This window comes from Parasteatoda tepidariorum, chromosome X2 (genome assembly GCF_043381705.1).
Source record: "Parasteatoda tepidariorum isolate YZ-2023 chromosome X2, CAS_Ptep_4.0, whole genome shotgun sequence".
In the NCBI taxonomy this organism is placed as follows: domain Eukaryota; kingdom Metazoa; phylum Arthropoda; class Arachnida; order Araneae; family Theridiidae; genus Parasteatoda; species Parasteatoda tepidariorum.
The window spans coordinates 43,335,433-43,345,849 of NC_092215.1; the positions used below are offsets into that span (position 1 = coordinate 43,335,433).

General features: G+C 29.6%; 1 protein-coding gene across 1 annotated transcript in view; it reads left to right on the plus strand.

Annotated features, from left to right (window-relative positions):
* The first annotated feature begins 2,172 nt into the window (after window positions 1-2,172).
* Window positions 2,173-10,417, plus strand: part of LOC107446034 (Calcium channel fwe) — a 21,733-nt gene continuing 13,488 nt past the window's right edge. The window contains exons 1-2 of the mRNA XM_016060567.3: window positions 2,173-2,484; window positions 4,649-4,721. Of these exons, the coding sequence (XP_015916053.1) occupies window positions 2,367-2,484; window positions 4,649-4,721 (191 nt within the window). The 5' untranslated portion in view covers window positions 2,173-2,366. The remainder of the gene's footprint in view (window positions 2,485-4,648; window positions 4,722-10,417) is intronic.

Genomic DNA, 10,417 nt, shown 5'->3' on the forward strand with positions numbered 1-10,417 from the left:
ATATTATACAGAAATATAAGCAATACTCCTTAAGTGGGCAGGGCTACCCGACTCTCCCCTATATATATATGAATAACTATGAATATCTCCTATGAATAACTTATTTTGAAAAAATGAAATTTTAATGAAAAACACCAACAAAAGCTTTCATTAATTTATTTTCTTTATTTTATTCATCGACGAGGTCGACGAGGAGAGAAAAAAAATATTGAATTGCGGTTTAGGCTAATGTAATTTCGTTCTCCAACTACATTTACGCGTTATCATCGCCAATTCCAACTGCAATCGCCAAGTATCTAATACGTGGTATGGTCTGCATGTACGCTTCCGGTCTATTTTAAAGCCATTTGGCTCACAACGTGATCATTGTGTTTAAAACTCTTGAGTAGTATTTCTTGTATGAAATGTATTTGTTACCTGATTTATTATTTGTGTTTAAAAAAAATCGTCATTTGATGATCTGTCATTTCCAAAAATAAGAATCGTCATTTGATGATCTGTCATTTCCAAAAATAAGAATCGTCATTTGAAAAAAAAATCAATGTAAAACACGTGTTAGCTTGTCAACAATATACCAAGTTCAAAATTTTAACCTAAGTGATAATTTGTGAAATAAACTTAATCTCGCTTCTCGAAGAGTATCCTATAACGCTAATATAAAATATTGCGCGTCTTGCAAGAAGAACAGTAATAAACAAGTAAAAAGAGTCCAAATCAGGACAGCCAAAGAGGCGAGTTCTTTTAAAACCTAGCAACCTTGTCTTTTTTTTAAATAATACATTTATAAAGGACTAGAACAAATTTTCTCTCGAAACTCACCAGAATCACTTGATATCATCAATATCTTATGAAATACTACAGATTTGAGCTCAGAAGTTATATAATTTATTTCTTTTATTAAAAAAAAATATCTGTGCAAAAATATTGCCTCGCAGAATAAGCTGTAGTAAGCAGCTGTATACTTTCTAATCAGAAGTAGAGCAGGTCAAGAACTCGAGATTGTTGTTGTTAACATTTATATTGAAAACACCATCCATAATTATAATAACTTAAGTAAATTTGATTTTAGTGTGAAATTCTTGTATAAATGAAGTAAAAAAATTTTAAAAAAAGCAATAATGTCAGATAACATGTTCATGTATTCAAATTCTAAAAGCTTGTAATATCGTAAATAATTCTGAAATCGTAGAATAATTCATAATTCGATTCAAATTTTCTTTTCAAAGGGGAATAAAAAGAGAACAATTTTGTTTTTTAGTCAGAAATCAACTGAAAAACTGTCTATTGCTTAGAAACTTTGAGGTATTTTCTTTTGACTATTAAAAAATAATCCTTTCCGAGCAATCACAGAACATTATATTTCAAATTTATTTTATTGTGTGAACTTGATTGTTTTGCAACGGAGTAAGATTAGGTATTCCTCTCTTGAATTGGTCTATGGTTTATCTTAAAATATTCATTTGCGGCGGTGACTTTGCTTAGCTGTTTTTTTTTAACTATTACCAAATATACATAATTTATTAGCCCTCCAATTTATGATCCAATCTTTTCGAAATTTTATTTACCACCTCTATTTTGAGGGTCAGGAATCCAAGTATGTAAAGAAATATGCTTATTCAAAGAAAGTGGGGTTTTGTGACTGATTTCGTAACTTTATTAATAGTTAGTATTAATTACAAAGCACATTTGAAATCACCCCCGAAACCATTAAGACTGTAGTACGTGAAAATCCAATCATTAGAACAAAAGTTATTCAGGTTGACATCTTTTTTCTTTCTTTTTCTTTGCACTGTACATTCTTATACAACTGAGAAGAGGAGGAAAGAGGAGAGGGAAGGGTCAAGACATGGAACCGGCTTACTCCCCAGATGGCGTATTCGAACATTGAGATCACAAATTGAAATATTTTATATTGAAAAGAACTTCAAATAATGACTTACATATTTATTGATTGCATAAATTGTATGATCAAAACTAAAGTGACGCTAAAATTGCCCTTTTTTCAACAAAAAAATATGCCTTTTTCCTGTTTAAAATAAATTTTGGAACAAATTTATTTTTCATGCAGTGAGAATAGCTCCTTCAAATATATGAAATGACGTTGGGAATGACAATTAGTGAAACTTTCCCACTTGGTCGGCTACCAAAGCAATTCATTCCTCACCTCTAGTGTGACGTTAGTAAAGTACCTACCTACTTCAAAGCATTCAGCTGAACTAGAGGTTAAAGTGAATCATAAATGATGCTCTTTGCCTGAACATAAAGTCTTGAAATTTTGTTTACATGCTTGTCATATATTGGATTCATTAAATACCGTTCATCTGATCCTTAATAAACTGTAAAATTTAAATACTTAAGTTATAAAAATGATGAAACCCGAGCCTTCTACTGGTCCTGTACGACCTCAGCAAACTGCAGTTGGTGATGAATTTCCATGGTGGATAAGATATGGTGTTAGGTTCATGGGCAGCATAAGTGCAGTTGGTTAGTTAATGCTCAATTCATAAACTCAATAATTGAAATTAATTTAGGTATTTACTACCATCAAAATTAGTGTCTTCAGACTGGGTGCTCTAAATTATATTTTTCTGAGCAGATTGTTTAGTTCATTATATTTTTACACATAGTATAAAGAGTTTTATTACGTAAAAATTATGTTTTGTTTTTGCACTGTTTCTAGCTACAAAGATTATATATATTTTTTTTATTTCTAATAATGATTCATTGTCTTGTTTTTGTTTTATTATTATTCATCGTATGATGTACTAACGTGTATGTAATGTTTATAACCAGGTGTAAAAGTGTAAGTATGTATTTTCTCAAAACAATAGGTTTTCTGAAATATAAAATACTAATACATAAATTGCATATTATTCTGTAGTGATTGTCAAACTTGAATAAAAGGAAAAATAATTTACGAACACAAAATCTCAACTAAAGACTTACTGTATACATTGATTAACTATTGAAACTAGTTTTAGCCCTTTCGTCATCACCTTATTTTGGTGAAATTCGTTCGAAAATCTGGGATTTTTTGGGATGATTTCCGTATCATAGTCAGTGGCCCCACAAGAAACTAAAAGAACATCACAGAAAGGAATCAACTTGAAGGGTATAATTTGTAACCACCACTCAGCAAACCTTTAAATGTTTGTTTTTTTTTCTTTTAATTTTTAACTCATGCAAATACAAATCTTGACATATAATTTTAAAATCACGTGAATACAAATATTGATGTTTGATTTTAAAATTGCATTTATATGAATCTCGATGCTGGACTTCAAAATCTGGTGAATGTGATCCTCGATATTTGATTTTAAAATCTCGTTAATACTAATCTTGGTTATGGTTGGTCAAATACGAATCTCAAAATCAAATTTTAAAATTGCGTGGATTTGAATCTCAACGTTTAATTTTAAAATTGCTTGAATAGGAATCTTGTTTCATTTTAAAATCGCTTAGATACGAATCTTGGTGTTTTGTTTTAAAGTTTCGAGAATATGAATCTCAATATTTGATTTTAATATTGCATTAATATGAATCNGTTTAATTTTAAAATTGCTTGAATAGGAATCTTGTTTCATTTTAAAATCGCTTAGAGTGTTTTGTTTTAAAGTTTCGAGAATATGAATCTCAATATTTGATTTTAATATTGCATTAATATGAATCTCGTTTGATTTTAAAATCGCATGGATATGTATCTCAAAATTTAATTTTAAAGCTGTGTGAATATGAATGTTGAAGTTTCAGTTTAAAATCCCTTGGATCTTGATGTTTCGTTTTAAAACCGTGTGAATACGAATTTTGATGTGTAATTTTTAAGTCATTTGAACACGAGTCATGATAGTGACTTTTAAATCATGTGAACATGAAACATGATATTTTATATAAAATACGAAACATGATACACATTCTTAAATCCTGCATAGTGGTTTAATTTTTTCATTAAAATTGAATATATGTATTACATATTATTTTTTAGTAAAATTTTTCAGGTTTCTCAGTTTTTTTTTTTATAACCAAAATTTTTTAATTTCAGTGCCAAGTTCCAAGTACTAAATCATGTAGTAATTTTGTATGCTTTGTTAAAGTATTATATTTTATAATATGTTAGTATCCTTTTTTCAGTTAGCATTAAAAAATTATGTACTGCTGTCATAGAAAAGAACAATTTAATTGTTAATAGTAGTGTAACAAGAGTAACCAAATATTTATAAAAGTTTATCTTAATTTAAAAATATTTTTTTTAAATCAAAAATAACCATGTAGATGTGCTGTTTTCCTATATTTCTGCAATGTGCATCACCACTATACATGTAACAAGAGTAACCATGGAATTGCCCATTTTCATATGTCAATGAGTTCTATATGCTTTTATTTTTTTGCTAGCAAACAACCAAAACAAAATTCATCACGAATATCAATATCAGCCTGCCATATAAAAAATTTTGCAAAAACCTGTAAAGAGCTAAAGATCTCGAATCATAATATGAGTAACTTGTTTGAAAGTTTCGGGAGAAATATCTTTCTTTAATGGTTTTGATTCTAAACATTTAAATGGCTAATAGCTTCAATCATATAATTCTCAAAATATTTTTGCTTCTTATCAAAAAATTGTGCATGCTTAATAAAAATTTTATTATTACAGCTGCATTAGCTTTAGGAGCAATGGCATGTATTACCTTAACACCTCGTTGCTTATTAGCTGGAATTCTTCAGATGTAAGTGTATAAACATTTTTCTTATAACAGACAATTTCAGAACTGAGACCTCTATTCTTAATGTATGCTTTTTAAATTTTTACCCTTTTTGTTTTTTATTTAAAATGTTTTTTCTTGGTTTCTGAAAAGAGTTTTTTTATACAAACACAAAAAAAATTTATTTCTTGATAGTTGTCTTAATTTGTAACTTATGAGAAAAAAATGCTAATAATTTATAAGGAAATAAGTAATAACTAATAAGAAAACAAAATAAGAATACTTCTAAGATAATGTGCCTTAATTTTTAACTTATTCGTGAATGTTATGCAAATAGTAGCATGTAAAAAATCACTGTTATGTATTGATTATGTGATGACCTATTTAAATTGTTTGTAATTGTTCTCAGAATTATTTTGGAAGCAATTATAATTATTTTTTATTTATTTTTTTATATAATTACAAGAAACCAATTAAAGAGAAAGAAAATGGTTTTATAGCAAAATCAATACAAAACTGTTTGTTCCGAGTTTTGTGGGTTTTTTAATAAAAAAACACAAAAATCTCTGAACAATCAGCTGCATTTTTTTATGCTCTGATGATCTCATCTAATTTTATTATAATTATATAATTAATCATAAAATATCAAGTAAGTTCTTTATGCATCTTTTCGGAAACTTAGTATGGTATAATGATGGTCAGCTTCTATGTGTATTCTGTTTCTGTAGTAAAAAAATGTTTAGAAGTGCACTTTTTGTCAAGTGAAATAAAACTTTCGCTAGATTATAAACATTCATTAGATTTAAACCAGTATAAAATAAAACTTTGTCTAAAAACAAATTACTCAATTTTAGCAATTGGTATTTTTCAAACCCTAAACAAGCCATTTAAGAAGATGAATATCTTCATTATTTGGGTTAGTGCTCAGATGCCTCAAAACAGTTTCACAGTATCATCTGATACTTCAGATAAAATATACTACATATTCATTTTTATGACTTCTTATGGAAGATTTACTCAGTATTTTACCCACACATGCAAAAAATAAAGAAAAGCCATATTTATTTAAATTTATAGAACTATTTATTGATTTGAAATGTTTATTGATAAAATAACCGGCACTGGTGTACGCTGCTAATTTTATAATTTCTTTTTTGCTTTTTCATATTTTTATTTTTTTTAAAGAAATACTTAAAATTTATGCATATCTTAGAGTTCACAAATGCATAGTTTAGAAATTTTTTTTTTTTTAGCTTGTAAGAAAGATTGAATTAATTTAAAATTGTCTGCAAATTTTTTAAAAACCTTTTTTTTTTTAAAAAAAAAGATTTTTTGCTACTCTTTCAGTCAACTTCTACTTTTTGATATAAGAAATAATTACATTAATAACAATGCTGTAAAGACATAACTTGTTTCGATTTTGAATCAAAATCATAAAGTTGAAATTATTAAGGATAAAACTCCACTTTGGGGAAAAAAATTTTGCTTACAATGCATGAAAAACACCTGTGCATGACTAGCTTGAAAAGACAAAAACAGAAATGGATTCAGTGAAAAATGTGGGATAAACAAGAACATTTATGTTCCAATAACTGATTTAGTATCTAATTCATCCTTTTGCGAAAAAGAGGATTCTGTTTACTTTTTAAGTTATACATTTTGGATTACACTTTTTGAATAAAAGAATACTGGTTTTGACTTTTATGGAACCTAGTTTTTTTATTTCCTGTCTACTGAGAGAAATTTACAGAAAAGAAATCCAAATAACTCTTTTTAAAACCGTGTGTCCTGTAAAATGCGTTCTTAAAGAAGAAGAAAAAGAATTATTATGACAAAATATTAATGATCAAGGCAAATATTCTTTTTTTTTTTTTTTTAAGTTGGAGGGCAATCACATACCCTGAGTAAAAAGAGAAAAATATTGCAATAGCTCATCAATTTGGGGGAAAAGAAGAACTCTAATTTAGTTCACAAATTAAAATAGCTCTATCAGCATGTCAATTGTCAAAACTCTAACTAATAAGAGAAATAGCATAGAAAATTTTTTAGTACAAGTTTAACAGTCAATCATTCTTAAACTTATTATCAAATTTATATTTTTTAATTTCATGGTATTCTCTGCACATTTTTTTGTATGCCATCATAATTTTAAATTTCTAAATCAAATAGTTTTTTTGCTACAAAACACAATGTAGCGTAATGCTGTACACCCAAATGACTGGCAGCATCTCTCACAATTTTTTAATATATCAATATTAAATTATCTTTCTTAGAAATTAGATAACTATTTTCTATCATTTTCACTTTTCTGTCTCCCCCTTCACTTATTTAAAATAGTTGAAGACTTCCATTTCGTCTTTCTCCAAAAGAAAACAAAATTTTGCCTAACCTCTTTTGCAAAATTTCTTTCTGTCTATAGTTGATTCAACTTTATGATGTTAAATAAACTAGGATTTACATTGTTTTAAGTAATCAAATTTTTACTGTACAAATCAAATCAAATTTTTACTTTAATTATTTTGATCTGTTAGTAGTGCATTTTGCGTAATGAGCACATCCGAGCAGCGTGCATTGTCTGCCAGGGATTTGCTTTACCAATAGGTGAGGCACAAGTAAGTGAACAAGTTGACCAATTTTGAAACTGACAATTTTCAGCATTGTGGAATGAGCTGTAGAATCTAGAATAAACAATTGAATGTGAATGCACCTTTACTAGGAATTAGTAGGTTGAATACAATAGGGATAGACATTCCAAAAGCAGAAAAAAACCTTTCAACGCCAAGAATGCTTAAAGTTGATTCTTTGGAAGGAAAAAAAGGGGTAAGGCTTATATGTGATTTAAAAAATGCCACAGGGTGCATTAGCACCAACAATAAAAAGGCAGGCTGCGATGCCCTTTGAAAAACATAAACCTGATTTGGTACCTGTTTCAATCGGGACTATCTTCTGTGTTGGCTACTAAATTAAGGTTTTCTAAGTTTGTACCAGACTTGTCTAGATTTTTAAATTGCTGAATAATTTGTTCAATTAATTTTATTGATAAATAAACCTTAATTGTATGTACATTTGAAAACAGAATAGAATTAGAATTCTCTTGGATAAGTACTAAAATTACTTTCTCTCTATAATAAATACCAATTTTTAAAAAAAAAATTGTTAGACTTATCAAAATCAAAAAAGTTTGCTTGTTGTACTCAGATATTCATCATTTACACAAATGTTCTAAGTTCATGTGCGTAAAAAAAATTCATGTTACTCCTTATTAAAAAAGCAGCCAGTGTCAGGACTCTCACATTCTACACAATTAGGCCAAATTTAGAAAATTATGATACAACTATAACTAATTTAGTATTTTCAAAAAGCTGTTACATTTAAAGAAATTTATTCTGGTGTGTATAATAATCAATATAGTTTTATTCAAATTATAACACTCTAAAAAAAAAAGTCTGTGATTTTCGAACAAATTTTGTGCAAATTAGATGGTATTGGAAAAGATTGAAACTAGTTATAAGAACAAATAAATTGCTTGCAAAAAGTTTTTTAATTGAAATTTTGTGTTCACAGAAAATTTTTAGCTTTACCTTAGACCTAGTACCTAGGACTTAAATTAGCCTAGAAGAAATCTATATTGTACCTTAGATAAGTCTCAGGTGTGTACAAGTCCAGTTAGCATAAATATATTTTTCAATGGCCAATATACACAATATGTAGAAGCCTTTTTTTTTAGTGAAGCTATAAATTTTTCAAATATTCTAATAAAGTATTGTATAGTATTTATTATATTTGGAATTAACAAAATTTATGTTAACTTATACTGTCTACAGGGAAAATAAGTTTAAATTGCATGAGTATCCAAATTCAATCAACTAACTAGCAGCAAAAATAAATTTCAAAATTGAGATTTATCAAAAGATTTATCTAGCGGCTTAAGATCTTTTCTGTACAGTACCTTAGACTAATTTACCTTACCTTTAAAAAAAATATTTATTGATAGACAAGTGTGCAAGTCAAAGTTGATCCAAAGTACAGAAATCAAATTTTAAATACAGTGGGTGATTGGTTAACGAACATTATCCATTTCAAGACTATGTTCGCTATCCAAATTGTTTGTTAACCGATCATCGATTCACCATAGACTTCTATGTTAAATCGATTAATTCGTTCTGGAGACCCTAAAAATTAAATTTTGAAAAATGTATAATTTCTTAGTAAGTTTTTTAAAAAATAATACATACATATAGTCTTGCATATTAATCAGTCCTTTTCATTTTTTGCTTATGGGGCGTTGAAGAACATGTCCAATGTCGATTGCTTTTCTCTCTTTTTCAGGATTTTCCGGAAGTAATTAATAGCATTGTTGTTGTAAAGATCCCCAACCCTACTGACATCAGCTTGGTTTGGGTGCTATTCTAAGACCATTGCTCTAACATCCTCCCACTTTTTCAAACGATCTTTAATGGCAGATGTCGGCATTGGTCCTCTTTCGTCATCCTCTTGTTCAGAAGGAGACACATTTCACTGTGTTTCTTGGTATTCTTCATTCAAAATTTCTTGGAGTTCTTCTGTCGTCAGTTCATCTTCATGTCCCATTATGAACTCTTCTATGTCATCCTCGTTCACCTCCAATTCCAGATCTCTAGCAGTTGTCATAATTTCAGGGGTGTCTCCCTGATCACCTCCATCTCCTTAAACAAAGGATGGGCACAGCTTCCGCCAAGCAGAAATCAACTGTCGCTGTGTGACTTCTGACCACGCCTTTTGAATGATACGAATAGCTTCAAAAATGTCAAATTTTTCTTTCCAAAACTTTTTTAAAGTCATTGTTGAGGAGAATTGGCTTGCTTCAAGACAGCGGCGAAACAGCATGCGAGTGTACAACTTCTTGAAAGCCGAAATATATCCTCCTGATCCATCGGCTGAATCAGCAAAGTCATATTCGGAGGTAAAAACTGAACAGTCAGCCAGGGAAAGTCTGTCAACAAATTTTCTTCAAGATCCTTTGGGTGTCCTGGTGCATTGTCCAATAGCAGCAGTGCTTTCAACGGCAAGTCATTGGTATCAAGGTAGTCCTTGATGCTCGGGGCACAAACTTTAAATAGCCATTCTGATTCGATCTCCACATTACTGGCGGTTTGCTCTTAATTATGGAATTTTTTTTTAATGCTCTGGGATTCTCAGAGTGGTAAAAGAGAAGTGGTTTAAGCTTCATATCACCACTAGTGTTAGCTCCCAAAAGTAACGTCAATCGGTCTTTCATAGGTTTATGCCCAGTAACACTTTTCTCATCTTTCGTGATGTAGGTACGGTTCGGCATGCGCTTCCAAAACAAACCAGTTTCATCGCAATTAAATATTTGCTGTGGAAGATACCCTTCTGTTTCAATGAATTCTTGAAATTTAAGACAGTACTTCTCAGCTACTTCTTTATCTGCACTAGCAGACTCACCATGCATTAAAACATGTTTAATTCTAGACCTTCTTTTAAACTTTGTAAACCAGCCAGTGGTAGCCTTGAATTCGAACTCCTCGGATGACGAACCTGGAGTTTGTTCTTTCAATTTCTCAAAAATTTCTCTAGCCTTCTCTTGAATGATAGGCATGCTAGTTACATCTCGTTTCATTTCCCGTTCATTTATCCAAACTAAAAGCAACCTCTCCATTTTATCATGGATGGCACTTCTTTGCTTCGCAGATGTGATTTTCGTTACTCCTTCAGCTGCT